This window comes from Leopardus geoffroyi, chromosome C2, assembly GCF_018350155.1.
Source record: "Leopardus geoffroyi isolate Oge1 chromosome C2, O.geoffroyi_Oge1_pat1.0, whole genome shotgun sequence".
NCBI lineage: Eukaryota > Metazoa > Chordata > Mammalia > Carnivora > Felidae > Leopardus > Leopardus geoffroyi.
In genome coordinates, this window is record NC_059333.1 from 34,784,040 (window position 1) to 34,809,843 (window position 25,804).

The 25,804-nt window shown below is 33.0% G+C and overlaps 1 protein-coding gene across 3 annotated transcripts in view; it reads right to left on the reverse strand.

The window, feature by feature from the left end:
- The window catches only part of GBE1 (1,4-alpha-glucan branching enzyme 1), a 289,236-nt gene that overhangs the window by 156,922 nt on the left and 106,510 nt on the right, over positions 1 to 25,804 (reverse strand). For all 3 annotated transcript variants that reach the window (XR_006718266.1, XM_045501673.1, XM_045501672.1), the window contains exons 4-5: positions 2,870 to 2,995; positions 1,935 to 2,070 (exon numbers count right to left, since the gene is read on the reverse strand). Coding sequence is in view for 2 of the 3 variants with exons in the window: in XM_045501673.1 (XP_045357629.1) it covers positions 1,935 to 2,070; positions 2,870 to 2,995 (262 nt within the window). In the remaining variant the exon portion in view is untranslated. The remainder of the gene's footprint in view (positions 1 to 1,934; positions 2,071 to 2,869; positions 2,996 to 25,804) is intronic.

Consider the following 25,804-nt stretch of genomic DNA (forward strand, 5'->3'; position numbering starts at 1 on the left):
TCTAACTAGTTATTTGAAATGTCTTCATTTTAACAAGTAATAAATGATATGCAAATATACTCTTAATTTGACTTTAGAATATTAAAGATGGCAATCTACATATGCTAAACTTCAGTTGCACTTATAATATTCACAGTGAAGATTATGAAAGCTAAATAAAAGTAACCAGTTGCATGCCATATACTTTTTATTTTACCTTTTTCTTTATATTTCAATTATTTCTACCGTGTAACAACATAAGATATCCAGTAAATCCATGTTTCCACTAGGCAGCTATTACAAAGCCAGCATTAATTCTTCTACCTATACAATTGCTCCAAAGTTGTATGTGTGCACGCATAGCCACACAGAACCTTAAAAGTATTTACTAATGTGTTTTTAACATAAGCCAATAATCAAAGAAGAAGAAACTTGTGATTTTTAAAATTATAACTAAATGAAATATTTTTTGCATCTTCAAATTTGGCAAAATTTTCAAATATGATTTGACTGGTTTGAAAGCTACATTTCTCTAATATACATAGAAAATACTCTGTCCTCAAAGGCCAATTAATGTCAATATAGCTTCTCATGTACATATTTCAGTACATAATTAATTTTGGAACAACTGCAATGTCACATTCCGAATTAGAGATTCATGGTTAAAGAGTAACATAAACATACTTCATAATCTGCTGAGAAGTTATTATTCCTGGCTTTTTCATTGTGAAAACAACCTCATTCACTTTATCATATTTCCATCATGATAGAAATATGTGTATAAACTGCTGCTCAGATAGCATAAATCAATTATATATCTTAGAACAAAATACAGAGTTTGTAGTTTCTCTATTATAAAATAAAAATCATTCTTATGATCAAGCTCCAACTTATAGTTTTTATTATTAATTTTATGGCATTACTCATTCTTCGATTCATTTATGTTCTCAGTACTGGGCTATTCAACTTATGCACAACAATGAGAAGAAGAGAATCCTTGTTCTGTCCAACCTTTTGCAAGATCTGGGTCATAAACAATGTACTACAGTATGAAATGGCAGCACATCTCAAATATAACAATTTAAATATAATATCTATTAAATATAATTAATATTAAATTATTCATACATTTAATTAATTTGGGTTTCACGAATTTGACTTCACTATCACAGATAATTAACAGCAATGTACAACTAAAAACTTTAACAGTGAGTTGCAAACCTTTCTTCTAGCCAAAGTTTAGACGGCCTACCAGAAGCAGAATAATTAAATGTACTTTATCTTCCTGCCTAGCTGTTGGAGCAGGTGCTAATATGCTGTGAAATGATAAAAAGGCATTACCTATAAAAAGGAAAATAACAAATTTAAAGCATACTGAATCAATAATTCAGCAGTACACTATTAACTCTCCTGGCTGTTCCCATGAAGACAAGAATCTATGTCATTACAGTCCAACATACAAACATCTAGAACGATGTATCTCAGAAAGATGTACCATAAATATCTGTCAAGTAAGTCATCCAGACTGGAGCTATATATACTTAGATTCTGATACAAAATGAGTTCCAATAACCTTAAAAAAAATATATGATTTTTTCCCCTAACAGACTAAAATGAACATGCTATAATCAATGACCACTTAAATTGATAAAAGTTCTCTCCTGTAGAAAAGTAATTATGCTTACATATTTATCTACAATTTGGAAGCCATCAGTTCACATTACTTAAAATTGAAATTGGAATAATATCTTGAATTCTTACACTCTATCTTATTCCATTTCTCTTTTCTATGCTATCACTATTACAGGGCAATTTGAGAAGCCTAAAATAAAATGCATTTCTATTACATATTTAATCTCTTAACACAAAAAAAGAGACACTTGTAATTAGCTTTTCTAATAAGAGAACAGACTCATTAAAATTTTATCTGAATAAAAATCACAGTTATTACTTACCAAGGTCTTTGATTCTTGGTAGTACATTGTATGTAAAATGTTTATAAGAAGCTATTTTTCCTTCATAGGAAGAAATTCCCACATGAGATTCATAAATTCTTACACCTCTTGGCTTCTTTGGTCTGGAATGCTTAAACTACAGAATATAAAATTACATAAAGAATTAGATCAGAAATGCAGGTATGATACTATCTGATTTAGCATGTTAAATGGAACGGTGAATCAACTCAGTCAAACAGTTTGGAACTGTTTTTGCATATAAAAGGCATTTGGCTACATCCATTAAATTTTTCTCTTAAAAGTAAATTCCTTTTTAGAACCATATTAATGGATCTGTTTGAAAAGAGTAATCATGTAATGGCTTATACCTTATCATTGAGCCTTAAAGAAAACATAAGAGCTCAAAATGCATACATAATTATCAAATGCAAAGCATTTATCAACATGCTCCAATAACTTAAAAGACAGAGATGCGAGTTCAAACATATATAGAAACCTTGAAAATAACCCTAAATAATATATTCATGAGGTATCTTCCCTATTCCTTGTTCCTAAGGACATTGATCCTGCTTCTAACTCATGACAATGAGAAATATTACCTCACTGAAGATTCCATGATGAAACCGAAATTGTGGTTTAAAAAAAAAAAAAAAAAGCAGTATCCCTTACAGGTCAGTATGTAGAGATTTAGTTTTCTTTTTCCCTCCTCCTAACCTCAGAAACACATGATAAAACAAGAACTCACTACTATATTCTACTGGCTACAGATGATGGACTCTGATAATGTGTAGAGCATATCGGGTACACTATGATGTAAAATATAAAACTGGCAGAGAAGAGAGAAGTTGAACATTACTGTAAAAGTTATAAAAATAAAAATTAATTTTCCTAGAAATATTGGAACAAGCATTTATTTAAAGATTTGTTGTTCTCACTTTATATGGGTGTTCTGGATCCCAGTGTATCCAATCATAATTCACATTTTCACCTTCACGAGTCACATATTTCGCCCATGGTGAAATACGATACAAGATCTCTCCACTTTTACTCCTAATAACTACCTAAAAAGAGAATGAGATGTTATTGCTTTAAAATACTTAGAAAGCTCTAAGATAATGCCTAAGAGTTTATGAGCACTGCTACAATTAAGAAAAGGAGGAATGGTCTTAAGAATCTAAACTACCACACTGATGTGTGGCCTTAAAAATGTTTAAATTCCATGGAGTTTATTTTCTCATCTCATCTGTTATAGTATATGATTATTTAAGTAGATTCCAACTTAAATATTTTATGATTCTCTGGCAACTGCCAACATTGCCAACCAACCATTAGAGTGCTTAATTAAAGTAAACATAAAATAGATAGTAAAAAAAAACAAGAATACTATTTGGAAGCTACTGTCAATAAATTAATCAACAAGAAGAAATAATCTTACGGTATCAAAAAAAAAAGTAATGAGCTATATTGCCATCTCTTGCATTTCTTTTTCATAGCAATCATAACATTTTCAAGAAGCTAAAGGAGAAAAATGAATTTTGATTAGCATTTGTATTGTGCACAGGCACATATACATACATACATACATACATACATACATACATACATACATACACACAGATACCACCCTGCAAATATTTTCCACCATTTTCAACTTCCTCTGCACCCTATTCCAAGTATGCTTTACCATATTAAACCAATAATTTCCCCCTTTAAACATCCATTCCTATATTTGCCAATAGAATCCCTATTATTATCACTAATAAAAAAAATCAATAAAATGCAAATCCACCCTTTTAGAGAGGATACTAAATAAAGGACCTTGAATTGATCAACAAGGTTAGATAATAAAGTGAGTCACATGAGCAGAGCTTCCAAGTGAATGAAATGGTACCTTTATAAGAAAGTTTTTTAATTAAACCTTCTAAAAGATGGTATACGATGATGAAAATTGTTCAGATTAGGAGCTATAACATTAGCATTGAGAGAGAATATATTCTTCAGTCTCCTTTAATAGTAAAAAGTCTAGTGTGCATAATTATTAGAAATTAAATATTTGTATAATACTTTACAGTTTAGAAAGGACTTTCATCATCATATCTTACTAGATTCTAGAGAAACTTTATAACCTAAATATTACATGAGATTGAATTGCCAAAAGTCCCAAAGTCACCGAGTAGCAGAGCCAAAGCTGAATACAGAGCCTCTGATACTCACTTCCTTACTCTTAACAGGTAACCACTGCACTTCCTACAGATACTAAAAAATAAATAAATAATAAATCCTGATTTATGATGGAGGGGGCAGGTTAGTGGTGAAAAGGAATATCTAACTTAGACGAACAAGATTCTTTTTCCTTCATTATTATTATATCCACTGATTGAAGCCAATGACAGCCAAATATTTCTTTTTTTTTTTTTAATTTTTTTTTTCAACGTTTATTTATTTTTGGGACAGAGAGAGACAGAGCATGAACGGGGGAGGGGCAGAGAGAGAGGGAGACACAGAATCCGAAACAGGCTCCAGGCTCCGAGCCATCAGCCCAGAGCCTGACGCGAGGCTCGAACTCACGGACCGCGAGATCGTGACCTGGCTGAAGTCGGACGCTTAACCGACTGTGCCACCCAGGCGCCCCAACAGCCAAATATTTCTATCATTCAAATCATTATCACCAAAAAAATGAATAGGATTAATCCACTTCAGTAGTAGTTCATCCCAAAAATATATGTCCCTTGAGCCACATGAATTTCTGGTATAATATATAATTGTAATATGTTTAAAGCATATTACTTTTTTCTCACTCACCAACTGAGTACAAGCTATGGGAAAGTAAAATATTAGAAATCGGTTTTCAATAAGTAGCACTTTGCCTAATCCACCCATTTATCTTTTCTCTCTTTTGTTAAATGGCTCCACAGTCCCTGCAAAGGATGATCATGAACCCACAATTATTTGTAAAGGTATCTGTTGGCAGAGAGAATGTTTGAAACTTTAAGTAGCTGACATCAAGAATCTCCTCATGCTAAATATAATTTTCATTCTTTAGAACACTGCTTGTACACGTCTTTAGACAACATCATTAGAACATTGCTTGTACACATGCCTTCAGAGGCTACTGTGTGATGTATGTTGAAAGGAACAGTCCCTCTGTGGGTCTCTAATATTCCTACATATTTTGCTGGGTAGGCCAAGAATACAAGGCCCTGACAGTTACTGACAAAAGCCATTTCTCAGAGTTGTGTTTGTAGCATGCTACCCTGAGAATGAGATAATGTCTGCCTTCAAGATACAGAATAGGCTTGCTTATTGCTTGCTATAAAAGAATGGATTCCCCAAGATGAATGTTCCTGAGCTATGATGAAAACCAACTGTGTCAGCAGCATCCATCTGGACCGTGTGGTGTCACCCATGGGATTTGAAAACAAAGATAACCAATGCAAATATGATGCTCATACTGTTTACTCTGCTGTGACTAATAAAATCATTTGTCTCTGACCCAGGAGTCCTGTGCATTCTGCCAGGTTCCATAAAATAGTAACAAGTAATAAGCTTGTAGGTAGGGTAGAATCAAACTCTACACCTGACAAAGGATTATTTAATCATTCACTGAGTGACCTCAATATCCTTGTTTCCAAAAGTTCTATTTCTTCCCTCACTAATAGTCTATTAGTATTGTTACTTAGGGTAGAAAATTTTAAATATCCAATTGCCTCTTTCCTTTTCAGCAACAGAATTATAACCCAGGTACTTCAATGACATGTAAAGCAAAGCTTGTCATCAAATCTGAAATACTTATCTGTGATCATTATGTAAAAGGTAAGTAAAATCTCTTCTTTAGGCCCCTGATTTGGAGGCTTCTTTCTTACTTCAGTTTTTCCTAAGCACTCACCTGTAGAAGCCACCTCACCTTGTTTTTGTTTTTTTTTTTTTCATTTGCTGTCCTTAAATTGTTGTGGTAATCAGCTAAGAGTATTATAAGAAATGTAAATAAATCTAACTTGAGAGAAGTTCCAACGAATAAGGAATATAATCTTTCTGAACTAAGTTTTGCACACATTTGGGGAGGTGCAATACCTAGATTTTGGCTCTCATGAGTTCAGATTCAGATAAAAGGATTTTTAGATGATGAGATAAGACTTTACATCACTTAATTTATAACCTCAAAATAGCATATGGTATATAGCAAACTGAAAAGAGATAGCCAGATTGATCTTTCAAGGATAATAAGTCTAACAGCTGAAGTATAAGAATTCTCTTGAGACTATCAAATTAAAAGGCTTATACACTGCTAGTATAAGTGTAAAACAGTATAAAAGCTCTGAGGAGCAATTTGGCAATATGCCTTAAAAAATTTTTCAAAAATTCTCAATGACTCAGCAATTCTAATTATAGAACTTTGCCATGGAAGTAATCAGAGATGTGTCCAAAGAACTATATCCTTGTCTACTGACCTTCATGTTACTTTTATTGGCAGAGTGAATGACTGAAGAATGTATAGCTGTAAAAACTGTAGCAATGAATTATATTGAAGGTTGTAAGAATATTCTTTCAAGTTATGAAAAAGAATGGGCTGCATCTTCCAAATGTAAATGCATACAAACCCATGGACTAAAGTATTTAAACAAATAGAAAAAAAAATATTTAGATAGTTGGCTATGGATAGATTATTAGCAGCTTTTGTTAGCAGTTTCTATATATTATTTCATTTCATTTATATAACTTTGTTGATCAGAAACAAATAAGGACTGTCAATACATTTATACAACTGCATATACATTTGTAGAGCTGTGCAAGTCAAGTTGCATATTATGTACCTTAAATATATTGACAGTGTCAGAAATAAAACTCCAAAAATATATCAAATTACTTTAAAGGAATATGCTAATGAAGATAATATTGTGATGAAGTTTTTATAGGGCAAATAGATACTTTTAAAAATTATAACATTTTCTTAGATTATAAAATATTAGCAGGCTCATTTTTTAATAAGCCAAATTATCTCTTTGACTTATGGGAAGCTGCCATCAAAAGATGTTACTAAACAAACAAGTGTATAAAAGAAACCTCTACCTGTGAAAAAGCCAAATTGACTTACTGACTATATGCAGTCAAATTTTATTTAGAAAATGTCATTTAGAACTGACATAAACAATGTAAGGAAGTTTGGTAAAATAGAAAAGATCTTTAAAAAAAAATGTCGGGCACCTGGGTGGCTCAGTCGGTTAAGCATCCGACTTCAGCTCAGGTCATGATCTCGCAGTCCATGAGTTCGAGCCTCAGGTCCGGCTCTGTGCTGACAGCTCAGAGCCTGGAGCCTGTTTCAGATTCTGTGTCTCCCTCTCTCTCTGATTCTCCCTCGTTCATGCTCTGTCTCTCTCTGTCCCAAAAATAAATAAACGTTAAAAAATAAAAATAAAAAAAAAAATTTTTAAATGTGTGTGTGTGTGTGTGTGTGTTCATTCATTCTAGGAGTATCTGTTGAAATGCTTCTTGCCAGAGAATAATGTTCCTATGGACTAAAGAATTACTGACATAACATGCTCCTCAGGTGGTCAACAATTGCTTATAAAAACAGTGGAAGTGTTAGCGTACTCTGGAGAATGGTATTGAATGTAACTCCGGGTTTCATGAATGAATGTGTTGAAGACCAAGAGAAAAGACAGACATTTTGAATATTATAATTCAATTTGCCCAAATTATACTACTAAAATTACAACTATGTGATACGTGGTAAACTTTTCCTTAAAAAAAAAAAAAGTGTACAAGGAGGATTAATTTAAAAGATATTTATAAAAATAACCATTTAGTGGGGCACCTGGGTGGCTCAGTTGATTAAGTGTCTGACTCTTGTCATTGGCTTGGGTCATGATCTCACACTTCATAAGTTCGAGCCCTGTGTCGTTCTCTGCGCTGACCATACAAAAACCTGCTTAGTATTCTGTCCCTCCCTCTCTCTACCCTGCCCCCTCTCCTGCTCTCTTTTGCTCTCTCTTGCTCTCTCAATATAAGTAAATAAAAACTTTAAAAAAATAACTATTTAATGGGGTACAGGTTAAATAACCAAGCAAATTTACAAAGCAATGTTGTCTTCACTTTTAAATTATCTCTAATTTATAGAACATCTAAATTAATACTATATATAAAAATATATAAATATAATAAAATATATTGATATATTACATATTATATGTTAATATTAATATATATGGAAATATATATTATTATAGTCATACCAATGTGCAATGCTGAATATCAGTATTCTGTCTGCATGTGTTTAAAATGTTACTCAAATATATATATATATGTATATATAAATACATATACTTGTACAGAGAAAGAAAAATGTACATACATAGAAAATATATTGCAATTTATTCTTAAGTAATTTTTAGAAGTGCATGGAATAAAAATAAAAAAAAAAACAGATTTTTAGAAAAGGTAATCACCATTCATAATTAAGTAGGAAAATAAGTGATATTCCAGAGGAGAATGTGATGATTCTATCAGTGAGCAGAATCCTGAGGAAATGTTTTAATGTATACAAATAATATAGTATAAATAAATATCATCTTGGGGCGCCTGAGTGGCTCAGTCGGTTAAGCGGCCGACTTTGGCTCAGGTCATGATCTCGCGGTCTGTGAGTTCGAGCCCCGCGTCGGGCTCTGTGCTGACAGCTCAGAGCCTGGAGCCTGTTTCAGATTCTGTGTCTGCCTCTCTCTGACCCTCCCCCATTCATGCTCTGTCTCTCTCTGTCTCAAAAATAAATAAACATTAAAAAAATAATAAATAAATAAATAAATATCATCTTAAACAAACACATAGAATTATTAAAACTTTAAAATAGCTGAATATATTTTCAAAAGCAACTTCTACATCTCATTTTAATTCAACAAAAATTTTACTACTAATCATTGTTGAAAAATGATGTAGGAGTATACATTTTTTTTTTTTTTTTCAGTTTTGTTTGTTCTTCCTGCTTGGATCAGTTTTAAGATTCACCAAGATTATATAAGAATGAATCACTTTGCCATTTTGGGAGGTTCAAAAATGGCCCCTCAAAAGATGTTCACAGCCTACGCTCTGGAATCTGTGAATGATACCTTATGTGGCAAAAAAAAAAAAAACCCAAAAAACATACAAACAAAAAAAAACCAGGATCTTTTCAGATATGATAAAAGGATCTTAAAATGGAGACATTAACCAGATTATCCAAGAAAGAAATCACATTTATCATTATAAGTGGGAAACAGGGATATCTACGAATAGACAGAAGAGAAAAAAGCAATGTGACCAAGGAGGCAGAGACTGGGGTGTTGCAGGCACTAGCCAAACAGTGCCAACAGCCACAAAAAGCTGGAAGTGACAAGGAAGAAAGTCTCCCCTAGAGCCTCCAGAGGGAGTGTGGCCATTCCAACACCCTGATTTCAGACCAATGATACTGACTTTGAGCTTTTGGCTTCCAAAATTGTGAAAGAAGAAATTTCTACTATTTAAAGCCACCAACTTTGTTCAGTAGCCACAGGAAACTAAATTAGGAAGAAAACATTAGAAGCAATCACAGTTTAAGAATAAAATGGAATGTATTTAAATTTAGCTAAGCTTTGTCAGTGCTAGAAAGAGTTAAAAGATGAAGTTATTTTAATGAATAGTCTAAATAACACATTTTATCTTATTAACTGCCTACTCCCAAAAAATATACCAATGCATTTCAGTAACCTTCACTAAATGAGGTTTAGTCTCCTTGACAATTCCCAGGAAAAGTAAACTCCTTCAGAATAAATGCTGTTGAGCTTCAGAACTGATAGGAACCCACAAAAAAAAAAAAAAAAAAAAAAAAGTAAATTTTTAATACACAGTTTTTATTTCTAGTCTACTCCCATGTAATTATATTCAGAGATTGAATAAAAAGAACTATTCTACATGATGGAAATAAAAGCTCTGAATTCACCACAAGGAAAGGCTACAGAGCTATTTTTTCTACCTTGTATCTGATATATTTGCTTCATTAAACAGAGATGAGACTATTTCAATAATCAGTTGCCAATAATAATAAAAATATTTATTGAAGAAATTGCATTCTGAATTTTCAATTAGGGATCTTAGAAACACTACCTGATATTAAACGTATTTCATTGTGAATTTTGAGTTTATATTTCAATTAATTGAGGGAAAAAACAAGATATCAATAAAAGTATCAAGGTAGTTTTCCATTTATAATAAACCTATAATATGCAACTATTTTATAGATGAACCTTCATAAAATTACATATATTTGATTGGTAAAATTATACAAATCAGGGTTATATATGAGCTATAACTGACATTACCATTGTTTATAAACTGAGACCACTATGGGTACCAAATAAACATTAAATTTGTTATTTGAATTTTTAAAAAGATCTTGTTAATTTTATCTGAATACTAAAGTTCGTACATGTTATATATCTCCATTTTTTGTTTGATAATTTATATCATAACTTTATTTAATCAAACAACCTTACATAAGCCATGTGCATACACGATCATCATACAAATTTATCACATCCTAAAAGACACATGCACATTGAAAGTGAGGGTGTGGAGAAACATTTATCAGGCAAATGGATGTGAAAAGAAAGCTAGAGTAGCAGTACTTACATCAGACAAATACACTTTATTTTTTTCATATTTTTTTAAGTTTATTTATTTTGAGACAGAGACAGCACTAGAGGGGGAGGCAAAGAGAGAGGAAGAGAGAGAATCTTAAGAAGGCTCTGCGCTGTCAGCACAGAGCCCAAAGAGGGGCTCAAACTCATGAAACTGCGAGATCATGACCTGATGTGAAACCAAGAGTCGAACGTTTAGCCGACTGAGTCATCTAGGTGCCACTTCTTTTTTTTTTTTCTTTTTCAAAATAGACTTTAAAACAAAGATTGTCACAAGAGACAAAGAAGGACACTCACATATAAAATTTAAGAAACAAAACAAATGAACGAAGAAAGAGAGACAAAGAAACAGACTCTTGACTACAGAGAACAAACTGATAGTTACCAGAGAGGAGGCTGGTGAGAGATTGGGTAAAATAGGTGAAGGGAATTAAGTGTACTCTCATCTTTATGAGCACTGAGTAATATATGGAACTGCTGAATCACTGTAGTGTCCACCAGAGACTTGTATAACACAGTATGTCAACTACACTGGAACTAAAATTAAAAAAAATAATAATAACAAAAAAATTATATCTTTTGATGCACTTTATATCCACAATGTTCAGAGACTGAGGTAAATGGAAAAGAGATTAAATGATTAGATTAAGTCTCTGGGCTCTTATATTATGCAGTATGAGACAATATACAAAAGACAAAAACAAAACAAAACCAAACAAAACAAAACAAAAAAACTGTGATATCCTTCCAAGTAGCTGTACTAAGAAAAAACAGAAATCAGTTGAATTTTGAAAGCAATAACCTACTGTTTAATTTATCATTGACTCTCATTATTTTAGCTTTGTGTGGATTTTTTTTATCTTAAAATAATGCATTACAATTCATTTTGTTTTCTTTCATAAGAAACAAGAAATCTTTCCAATGTGGAATCCAGTAACAATGCTTGAGTAGAAACAGTTAAAGTATTTCTGTCAAAAAATGAAGCCACTATTAAAAAAAAAATGTTTTTAAAAGAAAAGATTAAACATACTGGCTATGGAAAATAAATCTGTAAACTGACACAAAGTAGCATCTGATCAAATTATATCAAACTTTGACATCAATGACACCAATGTACAGAACAAAAAGAGACTATATTTGAGGTGTAACACTAATAGCTACTTTGCTCCTGATTTAGCACCAGCTGTAGAATGACAGAGATATAAACATCCATTTCTGTAATACTTTCACATGGGAGAGAAAAGACCTCAGAATTTTATAAAAAAAGAAATACATGAAGATCAGTAGTTGCTCCTTATAAAAGCAGGTTTTTATTTAGAATGATTTTTAAAGGGACAGATGCTGCTGTACTTAAAACAAGGAGTATTACTCCCAAAGGTTTCCACCCCAGATCCCCAACCTTCTAGTCTAGTTAAGAAGTATTACAACCATAATATTTTTTCTGTCTCTGCCTTTGACTGAGGCAAATCTTTAAAGAAATAAAGAAACAACGAAGTAGAACTGATAAAGTGTTCGCTTCATTTCAAGTACATTACCTGAACAAAAACCTTATAAAGTGAGGTCACTATAAAAAGACAAAATCCAAAGGGATTATGCGAGATTTAGGAAGCAGGCATTGAAAAGGATACCCCTGAGCAAGTGAGAATAACTACTCCTAAGTGAAAAGAATAGGAACAATGCTGAAATGTTGTAATCGGGTAAAGATTGATTAAGTGTCTTAGGCTAGAAAACAAATGAATTACACATGATATAAAAATATAGGATTTAAACTTCCAAGATATTGAAAGATCAATAGAGTAATAAAAGAAAAAAAGCTATGAAAAGGGGAAAAAATCAGTGAGTTTTCATTACTGAAAAAGTGTGCTTCAAAGAGACTCATCCATGTGCAGTGAAGGCTAGAATTCTATTAAGTAAACAGAGTTATAATCTGGTATAATGCCAATAGAAAAAAATCTGAGAAGTATTTTCAGAAGCGCTAGGATTGGGGAGGGTACTATCATAAGATGAGTTAAATTTCTCTTTAAAAAATATTAAGTATAATTACAAAAGTCTATATGGTAATAAACTGAATCATTTGAAAGAAAGAATATGATTCTTAAGCCATCACATGAAGTGCTATTGCAATGAGGTAAACTATAAAGTGTGGGAGGAAAAGAGAAATAATTCAGTCCCTAGAAGGTATGTAGAGAAATTCCAGAGATATAGATATCTCTGGATAGATATAAAGTTCATAATAGATGATAGATATACATAGATAGATAGATATACAGATAGATATAAAGTTCATAATGGTAAAAATGATAAGATTTGAGAAAACATACAATTATATATTTAATACATATTGAGACAAATATCTCCCAGAATGTAATTGATAACTACTAAGAAAACAGTTAATGATGAAAAGAATTCTTCCTGAATACTTAACATTCTTTATATGCTAAGCTATCATAATAGAGATTACAACATTAACAGTCTTTTCTCTCTTTTCACCCACAGAAGACATGTATTTTCCTAGGTACACATGCTATCAGGGGAAGAACAACAAATAAGTATGTATAAATATTGATAAGGAAATAAGTATACCCATCAAGAAATGAGAAAGCAATCAAACAGATGATTAAATGGGGGAATAGAAAACTATATGTGAAATGGAACTCAAGATAAACACTTGGATAATTTCTTGTCAGCCGATTTTATAGCATTTTTAAAGTTTTTATTTCAATTCCAGTTAGTTAACGCACAGTGTAATACTAGTTTCAGGTGCACAATAGTGATTCAACAATTCCATACATCACCCAGTGCTCATCTCAACAAGTGTACTTCTTAATCCCCATCACCTACATAAGCCATCCCCCCAACCGCTTCCATTCTGGTAACCATCAGTTTGCTCTCTATAGTTGAGTCTGTTTCTTGGTCTCTCTCTCTCTCTCTGTCTCTGTCTCTGTCTCTGTCTCTGTCTCTGTCTCTGTCTTTAATTTTTATTTAATTTCTAGTTAGTTAACATACAGCGCTATATTGGTTTTAGGAGTAGAATTCAGTAATTCATCACTTACATACAACACCCAGTGCTCACCATAACAACTATCCTCCTTACTACCCATCACCCATCTAGTACATCCTCTACTTACCTCCCTCCGTATTAGTTTGTTTCCTTCTTTCTTTTTCTCCCCCTTCCCATATGTTCATTGATTTTATTTCTTCAATTTTACTGAGTGAAATCATGGGGTATTTGTTTTTCTCTGATGGACTTATTTCACTTAGAATTACACTCTCTAGCTCTATCCATGTTGTTGCAAATGGCAAGATTTCATTCATTTTTTGTGGCTGAATAGTATTGCTTTGTTTACATATACCACTTCTTTACCAATTCAGCAGTCAATGGACACTTGGGCTGCTTCCATATCTTGGCTATGGTAAATAATGCTGCAATAAACATTGGGGTGAATGTATCCGTTTGAATCAGGGTTTTTGTATATCTTTCGGTAATTGCTGCATAATAGGGTAGTTCTATTTTTAACTTTTGGGGGCACCCCCATATACTCTTTTCCACAGTGGCTAGACCAGTTTGCATTCTACCAACAGTTTAAGAGGGTTCCTTTTTCTCCACATCCTTGTCAACACTTGTTGTTTCTTGTGCTTTTCATATTAGCCATTCTGACAAGTGTGAGGTGACATCACACTGTAGTTTTGATTTGCATTTTCCTGATGATGAGTGATGATGAACATCTTTTCCTGTGTCTGTTGACCATCTGGGTGTGTCTTCTTTGGAGAAATGTCTGTTCATGGCTTCTGCCCATTTTTTCATTGGATTGTTTTTTGGGTGTTGAGCTCTGTAAGTTCTTTACATGTTTTGGATACTAACCCTTTACCGGATATGTCATTTGCAAATATCTTCTCCCATTCTGTAGGTTGTCTTTTAGTTTTGTTGACTGTTTCCTTTCTGTGCAGAAGCTTTTTATTTTGATACAGTCCCACTGGTTTAATTTTGCTTTTATTTCCCTTGTCTCAGGGGACCTATCTAGGAAAATTTGCTATGGCTGATGTCAGAGAAGTGACTGCCTGTGCTCTCTTCAAGGATTTTTATGGTTTCAGATCTCACAGCTAGATCTTTAATCCATTTTGAATTATTTAAGTGTATGGTGTAAGAAAATGGCCCAGTTTGATTTTTTGCATGTAGCTGTCCAATTTTCCCCATATCACTTATTGAAGAGACTGTGTTTTTCCCATTGGATATTCTTTCCTGCTTCATTGAAGATTAATTGGCCATATAATTGTGGGATCATTTCTGGGCTCGCTATTCTGTTCTATTGGTCTCCGTGTCTATTTTTGTGCCATTAGCATAATGTCTTGATTACTGCCACTTTGTAATATAACTTACAGTCTGGAAATGTGATACCCCCAGTTTTGTTTTTCTTTTTCAAGATTACTTTGGCTATTCGAGCTCTTTTGTGGTTCCACACAAATTTTAGGATTTTTCATTCCAGTTCTATGAAAAATGCTGTTGGTATAATGGATTGCATTATATACATAGATTCCTTTGGGTAGTATAGACATTTAGAAAAATTATGTTTTCATAATCCATGATCATGGACTATCTTTCCATTTGTGTCATCTTCCGTTTCTTTCATCAATGCTTTATAGTTTTCGGAGTACAGGTCTTTTACTTCCTTTGTTAAGTTTATTACGAGGTATTTTATTATTTTTGGTATAACTGTAAATGGGATTATTTTCTTAACTTCCCTCTCTGCTGATTCATTATTGTGTATAGAAATGCAACAGAATAGGGGCCCCTGAGTGGCTCAGTAGGTTGAGCATCCGACTTTAGCTCAGGTCATGATCTCGTGGTCTGTGAGTTTGAGCCCCGCATCAGGCTCTGTGCTGACAGCTCAGAGCCTGGAGCCTGCTTTGGATTCTGTGACTCCCTCTCTCTCTTGCCTCCCCTTCCCTCAATCTCTGTCTCTCCCGAAAAAAGAAAAAAAAAATTACAAAAAAAAATAATGAAATGCAATGGATTTCTGTAGATTGGTTTTGTGTCCTGCAAGTTTACTGTAGTTTTTTTGGTGGAGTCTTTTCACATAGAGTCTCATGTCATCGGCAAATAGTGACAGTTCTACTTTTCCCTACTGATTTGGATGTCTTTTCTTTTTGTTGTCTGATTGCCATGGGTAGGACTTCCAGCACTATGCTGAATAAAGTGGTGAGAGCAGACATCCTGTCTTGTTCCTGACCTTAGAGGAAAACTCTCAATTTTTCCCCATTAAGGTTGATGTTAGCTGTGGGATTTTCAGATATATACCTTTACCCTGTTGAGGTATGTTCCCTCTAAACCATTTATGAAGGGTTTTTATCCTGAATGAATATTGTACTTTGTCAAATGCTTTTTCTGTGTCTATTGAAGTGATCATATGGTTCTTATCCTTTCTCTTATTGATGTGATATATCACATTGATTGATTTGCACTTACAACGTTTTGTAGGTCATATAATAAGGCAAAGTATCAAAGCAAAGGTGGTAACAGTAAAGATGGGAAGAAGGAGTGGTGAATAATAGGAGTCTTCACAATAGAGCTACTTATATTAAACCTTAGTAGTTCAGGTGTATTTAAATTATTAAACATAGATACTCCCATGTTATGTAGAAAAGACAGGCACAGGGAAGCAAACAAGCCTTGATCTCCAAGTTCTCTTAAGAAGGAGACAAGAGCTCTGGAGAAGCAGTAAACTTCTTTGGCAGTGTAGTCTATAAGGCATAGTTTAGAGAATTGCCCATCTCACATTTTGAGTGAGGCTTAGAGAATATACATGTAGTAAGATACAATGACCTATATTTGAGTGTTTAAAAAAATTATCTATCTATCTATCTATCTATCTATCTATCCATCTATCTATATCCGTCCATGAGACTTTTTTTCCCAGTCAGAGCACATTGAGTCACGTGGAGAAATTTATAGTTACTAGCATATTAGCATAGGTAAAGATGAACAGACTGAAGAGTAAAGAAACCAACCAAACAAACAAACAAAAAAAAAAAACAAAGAAACAAAACAAACAAAAAAAAAACTCACATTAAATTGAAGAGAATTAAACATAAATGTTGACATTTAACATATATTTAACTGTGCTGCTCAATAAAATAACTTACTTTAAAGGTAAATATTTAAATCATAAAAAGATTATATAGTATGTGCTTTACCATGAGAAAAAGGTTATGTCCTGTAGGCATACCTATATTCACTAATATTTGAAGGCATACTCTGCCAAAGTGCAAATACTTCTATTAAATATAACCAAAAATAATACCTACTTTAACAGTCATAAAATGCAATTTCCTTCCTTTTTCTGGCACAGCATTAAAGGATCAAATACTAAATAAAAGCCCTATAAAAAAAAAACTGATGCCTACATAATTTAGAGGACAAAAGCATGAACTACTTTTATTAAAAAAAAAAATACTCCTAAGGAAAAATGACAGTATTCAATTCCCCAGACTTTATAATCATATTTAAAATCTAGTATGCCCAGATTGAAGGACAAGAGAAGGTTATAAAATAAGTGTAAGATATTTCACAGTACTTGGATATAAGGAAAAGAAAGTCTGCTAATGCATTTAAAGTATTTCTAGAATTAGTGTTGACATAAAGAAAGCAATCAGGCAACAGATATTTATGGACAGTCTGATTTTCTAGATACCTGTGTGATTCACCTCTATAAGCACTAAAACTGAAAGAGGAAAATAATATATATTTTTTAAAGGTAGCTCTCTAAAATGTATTATACATTCCCTTGTGGCTTTAACAGAGGGAATTAAACACTTGTTGAAATTGATTTGTATATGCTGAACTGTGACATGTTTGAAATATGAACATTTTCCTCCTGAATTCAGTAAAGAGAATATTAGACTTTTTTATATGTGTCTTTGGCAGCAGTTTTCAACCCTGGATGTGCAATGAGGACTACCTGAGGAACGTTTTAACATAAAGATGACCGAGCCCTATTTATATCCAGTTACCACCACCACTACCTGTCGCCCTTGATTCTGATTCCGTGGTCTGCAGTCTCATGCCTTAGCAGATAAAAGCCAGACCTGAGAAAGCAAAAAATAAAGTGGATACAAGAACCAGTGTCCCACTGATGAAAGGACAGATTTTTATTCAAAAACCGAAGGAAAGGAGAAGGGGAGGAAGGAAAACTCACATCAGAGTTATATGGAACGGATTCTCTAAACCTTGATAGTAACGAATACCTTTCAGATGATAAAATATGTTTTGCAATGAAATTTGTCTCAATCTCTACTTTATTGTCTCAATCTCTACTCAATCTCTATTTATTAATTTAATGTTTTTATTTATTTTTGAGAGACAGACAGAGAGACAGAGAGAGCACAAGCAAGGGAGGGGCAGAGAGAGAGAGTGAGAGAGACAGAAACTGAAGCAGGCTCCAGGCTCTGGGCTGTCAGCACAGAGCCTGACACAGGGCTCGAACTCATGAACTGTGACATCATGACCTGAGCTGAAGTCAGACACTCACTGACTGAGCCACCCAGGCGCCCCTCAATCTCTCCTTTAAATTTCTAATTTATTTCTTATTCAGTAGTAATTTATAATGTTTTCTCATTCTTCATAGTCCGGTCTCCCTACTAGTTCCTTATTCTCATTTTGTAAACTTAATCTCACTTCAATTACTAAAGACATCCATGCCGGCTCAAAATTTATTCATTTGTGGTCCTGAGAATGTCTATGAATGTCTTCATACCATCTACTTTTCCTATGTTTTCCACTGTAGCTAGGAATGGCTTTATTAAAGGGTATGGTGAACCTATTCAAGTTTCTGATCTTATCCTATAGTTGTTACCCATTATTTAAAATATTTCACAATTTCTCTACCATGTATCCACACAAATCATTTTTGCAAAACAAAATTTATCATTGCTACTTTAAATGTCATTAGTAAAACTGGGTGATTGTCTTTTCAACACTATTTTCTTGGGAATTCTATTTATGATTTTTTTTTTTTTTTTAAGTTGTAGCAGATATTAGCTCTTCAGTCAGTCAGACCCCTTTCTGACATTCCTTCCTGTAACACAGAGGATGTCAAGCTTAAAAATCACATTTTCCACACTCCCTTGCAGCTAGGTTTTTGCACCTAGAAGACACACCTATAGGTGCTTTGGGAAGAAGAAACTAGTGCATGAGATAAATCATGAGAAGATCCATCTTCTTTGACTAAACCCCAAATGATGCTTAAACTAATCAAGTGCCATTTTCTCCATAGGCATGAACAGTGGAAAACTCAAAGGTAATTGACATGCCACAATTAATTAGCTCACACATTCATTATTTTCATTTGTACCTCTCTACACATAATTACATACACATTCAGAATCAGCCTGTTGATGGAACACAATCACAAAAAAATGTTTGACCTGGAGGTAGTTCTTTGCTCCCTGCATTTGGTTTCAAAGTTGAAATTTAAAAATTCAAATTTTGTATTCAGACTTGATTATCAAATGAAAAGAAACAGATGTTGACAAAACATCAGAATGCTAGGAGGCAGAGAGAGGATTGAAAGGTGGAGATAATCTGTACCTAAACTGGGATTGATGCAGTACTCTTTCTATGAAAAATTAGAAGAGCATGTTCTGACCTAAGACAGGACATGACTTTAAAAGAACACATCAAATTTGGAATATGATACATAGCAGAATCAAAGTAAGTTTGAGAAAATAAGTGGAATAAACAGGCTCATAAGAGGAAAAGTTGGAAGTAGAAATTGGCAACTAGTGGCCTAAAGAATTGGAGAATGGACCAAACTTCAAGATTAGATGGGCAAAAATAGAAAAAATAGAAAACTCCTAAGATGTGTCAAAAAAGTGCCAGCACTAAGACAAATTTCATAATGGTTCCCAAACCTGGACCTAAGACTGATGCTGCCTGGGCCCCTGTGGCCAACCTGAAGTCCTATAAGTTTTGGCAAGCACCCTTAGCCCACATGATTGATGAACTAAACCTTTTTTTTTTTTTTTTTTTTTTTTTTGTATGCTTATAGATCATGCATTATCTCCTACAAAGAGAAATTTGACATGACACCAGGCTCTCCTGCACCGCCCTGGACACCAAAGAACCAGACCCCCTTGCACAACCTCTGAGCACCGTGATAAAGTCTATAGCTGGCACCATTGAGGCTGCAAGTAATCAAGAATTGTCACAGACCACTGCACTCCCTTAACCGATTAACTGCCCTAAATCCCTTTCAAAATCTCTGGGCCAGGCAGAAACCTCAGAGTTGGCTTTTGGAGAAAAGTCCACCTTCTCCCCAGGTGGCTAACCTCCTAAATAAAGCTCTTATTCCCTTCCAATCAAAACTCATCTCTTGAATATTGGCCTTTTGAGAGATGGGCAGCCAAACTTGGGTTTCGGTAACAAGAGAACCAAAAAGATTTGAAAAGAGAAAGAAAACACCTACAAGATTAATTTTCTTCAGATGTTAAAATTACTTCTGATATAGCCCTGACTCAGGAACAAATGGAATGGATTGCTCCTCAGCTGAGAAGCAAGTGTTTATGAGACAGCTTATAGCTGTTGCTCAAAGAAAAGACCATGCTTATGGGAAAGCTTCCAGTTGCTTTAATCATCAACCAAATATTTATTAAAAGTAAGCACAGTAAAATTATCTATTTGTCAGAAATAGTGTTTCAAGATTTACAGGTGAGTGAGGTGTTACTTTCATGTCTGACTTACAGATTCATTTGAAAGAACAGTGTAAATATTCACATGAACAAAGACTTGCAAAAATCACCCACTTGCAATTACCAGTGTAAGACATTATGAATTATTATTTCATTATTACTATTATCACAAACCTCAACATGACTGTTTATGAATGTGACTTCTTAAGTCAATGACATAGAATTAATTGGCCATCATACACTAACAATATTTAGCATAATGATAGAGTAAATCCGGTTTAATTAAAATATGCAAATGTCAATGACATTGTTATTTACAAAGGTAACAAACAAAAGGCATTACCTGTATATTCTTCAACTTAACAGTATTTTATTAAATCCTGATGTGTATAGGAAATCAGGCCTATTCTGAGAGGTTGTTTTTGTTTTTGTTTTTAAGTTTATTTATTTTGAGAGAAAGAGAGAACATGCAAGTGAATGTGCAGGGGAAGAGCAGAGAGAGAATCCCAAGTAAGCTCTGCACTATTAGCACAGAGCCCAGCTCGGGGCTCAAATTCATGAACCATGAGATCACAACCTGAGCCAAAACCAAGAGTTGGATGCTTAACTGACTGAGCCACCCAGGCACCCAAAAGTCTTTTTCTCTTAAATTCAGGGGCAGTTTACAATCATGTTTCATTATAGTTATAGGTAACTATAACTATAAATATAAAACTGTAACTATAACTCTCTCTCTATATATAGATAGTTCTGAAAGTTAATTTATGAAAATTAAACAAATGAAAACTATCAAACTGATATTAGACGTGAGACTTTAAAAAAAATTAATGTTTATTTATTTATTTTGAGAGAGCAACCACACATGTGAGGGAGAAACAGAGAAAAGGGAGAGAGAGAATCTGCTGTCAGCACAGAGCCAGAGGTGGGGCTCAATCTCACAACCATGAGATCAAGATCTGAGCCAAAATGAAGAGTCAGACACATAACAGACTGATCCACCCAGGCGCCCCTAGATGTGAGACTTTTTTAAAGTAAAAGAACCTACTTTGACTCTTGCAAAAATTATCTTTTTACGTGACACGTAAGCGGTGTCCTTGTGATATGCTAATGATTAAATGAAAAATCTCTAAACCAGAATCCCTTTATATTTTGTAGGCAGAGTTTCAAAGGAGTACAAAACAAAATCTAAGACCATATCCACCAAGATACTCGGCGCTGGTGAACAATTTACAGGTTAAGTCAGAGCACTTCCTAAGGTGCTGATACGGACAGAAAAGAGTATAGAGAAAAGAAAATGTTCTTGTAAACAAGGGTAGTGAAGGTAAAGTCTTCATTTTAGTGAAGCACAAAAAACCACAAAATTATTATAAAATTAGGTTAGCTATTAACCCATACAGATTTGTGTGACATATGTTAAGTATATTAATAAGTTTTTATTTTTTTATGATAGTTTGTTATGCCAAGGTAGAATGCTATTAATTTCTAGCTTTAGGCATCACTTCATTAATATGAGTATGGAGTTGATTCAAGTCAGAAAAATACTAATGTACCTTCTCAGATTTGTAAGATATATTGAATGGGGGGGGGGGTTAAGTGGGGGAAAGGAGAAGGAAATTGGAAAACAATAAGCATGGAATAATCATCTATTTATGATAATGCAAAGCATATAAATACAGAGAAGCAGAGTGACAAGCAGAAAGACAGCTTATAAATGCCTAGAAACAGATCAGAAACAACACCCACAAAACCTAAAACAGTAGAGGTTAGGAGATGAGCGATTTTGCTGTTTTCTTTCTCCATTTCTTGTTGTTTTAAGTTCTGTTTCTTAACAGACATTATAAATCATGTTTAATAATTTTGCTTTAACAAAAAAGTAAAATCGACCCTCTAAGTAAAAATGAAAACATTTCAAATATGAAAATAAAGTTTCCCTGGATGCAAACACATATCATCAAATGGTCTATAGTTCTCAAGCTTAAACAAATAAATATATGTGCATGTGCAAACAGAAGTTTAACTTTTTTATTAATGTTATAAAATTCCAAAAGAAAACTATTCCAAAGAAAAATATTATTTTCACAACTATATGCTCAGAAAATTTTGTAAACTGAAAATCTATAAAGAATAATTTAATTGCAATTAAATGCCATGCCTTAACTTTCCAAAAGAGGGAGATATAACTCCATTTGCCACAAATATATCTATTTGATACATAAATGATATATTCAAAGACACAACTTATTGAGTTACTTAAAAAAATAATTTTAAGAAAAAACTTTAAATTATGTGTTTATTTTAGCCTTATGATTTTAATTGCCTAAAGAGCACAGTTAAATCTATGAAAAATATCATGATCCACAATAATAAAATGGAAGCTGTTCCAACTCTCTTATGAAACTCTCCATAAGAGGTTTCTGTAGAATAAAAACAAGACAGAAATCTTATACTGTCTGTAATTTGAAAAAACACAAATTCAGAGACCACAGATGTTATAGTTATTAAACATTGTGAGTTCTTATTGTTATTTGAAAATAAGATTTATTATTCAGAAGAACCAGAGACAGAATGCTGTTTCCTGTAGTTGTTATTAAAAATATGAACATTAAATGCTGTACCTGGGGGCTTCCTACTGAAAACAATGTTCACAAAATTGACTTTATAAATTAAATCAAATCTTTAAAAAAGGCACTGCATCTTTTGAAAAAAAAATAAAAAGAAGAACCTAGTTTATAACCTAGTTTCTAAATCAAGAAAAATAAAATCAGCCAATGAATTAAAAAACTCAAAGTAAAAAAATATTTGAGTTAAATTATAACCAAGAAGACATCACAGTGATGTCAGAAAGGATATTAGCATTAAATCGCAGATATTCAACTTGATAACAGCAACAGTATCACTTTCTGAAAAAAAAAAAAAAATACATTCTAAAAAGAATGTGAAATTGTTCCAGGTTATACACACACACATATACATTCAAATAAGAAATGCAAGTAAGTAAAAACAGTTGAAAACGGGGCACCTATTTATTCAGAATGCTATTTACCATATTTCTTTGTTTTATCCACTTTCTATGTAATTACAGTTAAAAATAAGTGGTTTGTTTCTCTTGATCAGCATGTGGCCAAATCACCAAGTTTCCACACAATTAAAATAAAGTTTGAGCTAGCTGATTACTATCACTCTCCCAACTTCAACATAAGTCAGTATATTGCAGAGGAGAGACTAGAAGATTAACATTTCGGTTTGATTATTGTTTCAGCCACTTATGACATTGGACAAGAAACTTAATCTAGCTAACATCCACTTTCTTCAGCTAAAACTGGGAATAATTATAGTATCTATACCTCATAGGCCTATTAAATAAGGGCTATACACCAGAACAAGCTGTTAAGCAAATAAAATGCTTAAAATAGTACCTTTAACATACTGAATACTCAAAATAATACTTTTCAAAATTCCAACTAAAATACTCTAACAATTTAAACTCATAAAGGAAGAATGGTATCCATTAGAAGACTATTCACAGTCAGGAAACATGCTGTAAATAAAAGTAACCATACTGATAATATTTTCTTATTTATACTTTAAGCAACAACAGACAATCTATTTTATGATGAGTATGAGCTGGTATTTTGTAGGCACAGACCTTACTAACATGAAGAGGTGCATGATTTTGGGCAAGTTATAACTTCTCTGAAATTCAATTTTCCTAACTAAATCAAGCATATTTGACAAAGATGACCTCAAAGTTTCCTTCTTGTTTGCAAGCTCTAGGATGCTCATTACAAAGAGAAAGTAATACTGTGTGTATGTGCACACACAGGTTTACATGTATACAGATAAATAGAGAATAACAGGATAATGAGAGTAATAAAAGCAGAATTTGTAAATTCTGAGGTTATGTAAATAGGTGTTTACTCATAAGGTTTATTTCATTAAAGAAGGGACTTCTAAGCCATTTTGAAAGAGGAAATGGATGTGGAAAGGCAGAAACAAAGAAAATGGGCCATGGAAATGGAAATGAATAAAATAAAATAGGAAATGAATAAAAGGGAATGAATAAAATAAAATAGATATTCAAAGGTGGAAACAAATTCAATGAGAATAACAAAATGTGATTCTAGAAGATTACACAAACCTCCAAATAAAAAGCTGGCAAGCTGAACACAAGAAAGTTTAAAACAGCAACAATTAATTAATTAATGAAGAAAATTGAAATGCCATACTGAAGAGTTTAGGATTGAGTAACAGCTAAAAAAGTACTTATGTTTCCTAAGTAATCCTTCAGAAACCAATAGTATGATATAAATAATAATGACAGATCATTAGATCATTTTTATCTTTTAAAGGTATCTTCACAAAGTCATTAGGTGGGGCTGGTAAAATATATTGAGCAAATAAACTGGGGAACCAAATATAAAATCAAATAGCTAATTACTAATAGTGAAACAATACCCAAAGTGCCTGACTGACCCCAGCCCAAAGTTACTTCTAAAAGGCCTGTAGTTCCAAACTTGCCACCCACCAAAATCATCCGAAGCTGTTTAAAAATACACATCCCTCTTCCTCTGTGATAGTGATACAAAGCTATCTTTGAAAACTACTTGTCTGCTGTGGTGGAAAGGGAAAGCCACTGAAGTAATTCAGACAAAAGGCAATAAAGGCCCAAGCTACAAGTGAAAAGGAACAATAATCCAGAAATCCCACATAGGTAGAGTCAGCTAAATTTCTCAACTGATTGAATGTGACAGTAATAGAAAACAAGAAATAAAAGAACTGTAAGTTTACAGTTTTAGGGTACCAGGAGTATGGCAGACCCTTTGAGAATGATAAGGAGACTGGAAGATTATTCTGTCTCACAACTGAAAAAATTAGCTTGTGTCCTTATATTAAATGTCAACTGTATACTTGAATCTCCTCAGATTTACCTCACTTAGACAGTTTTGATTCATACATGTAACTGAAAGATATATGTATTTTCGCAATATATTCAGAGATTTTTTTTGTTAATAGTAAGCGACTTAAAGACTGTATGTGCTATATGAATGTTTATGTATGAAAATACTTTGTGTTTATGTATAAGTTTACCTTTCCTCATCCCCACCCTAGCCCAGAAGAACACAAGCACTGTTAAAATACAGAACTAAAAAGTTAAACTATATTAATCTCATTATTTACTCTTCTAGGTAAAAATGTTTTTTAGCTAATTAGGCCAGCAAAACAGGGCTGCCTAATAAGTCTAAATTATAAAAATCCCTATTTTCAAGTATTTGTTATTTTCAGAGTTTAGTCTAATTTTAATTAGTATCCTACATGTAAGTCTAGTAGAAGTCTTCTCATAAACAAGTAAGGATCATTTACAAACAATATAAAACACTTAAAGTAAAGCAAACATTTGCTTGGTAATTATACAATTTACATGTGTGAACTACTGTTTAATAAATTTGAATCACATTAAAGCTAAGGATCCTTTTGCAAAGGCATCTTCCTTTTAGAATACATTCCTCATTACTCATTAGCCTAAGAAATTTGCTTTATCTGTAT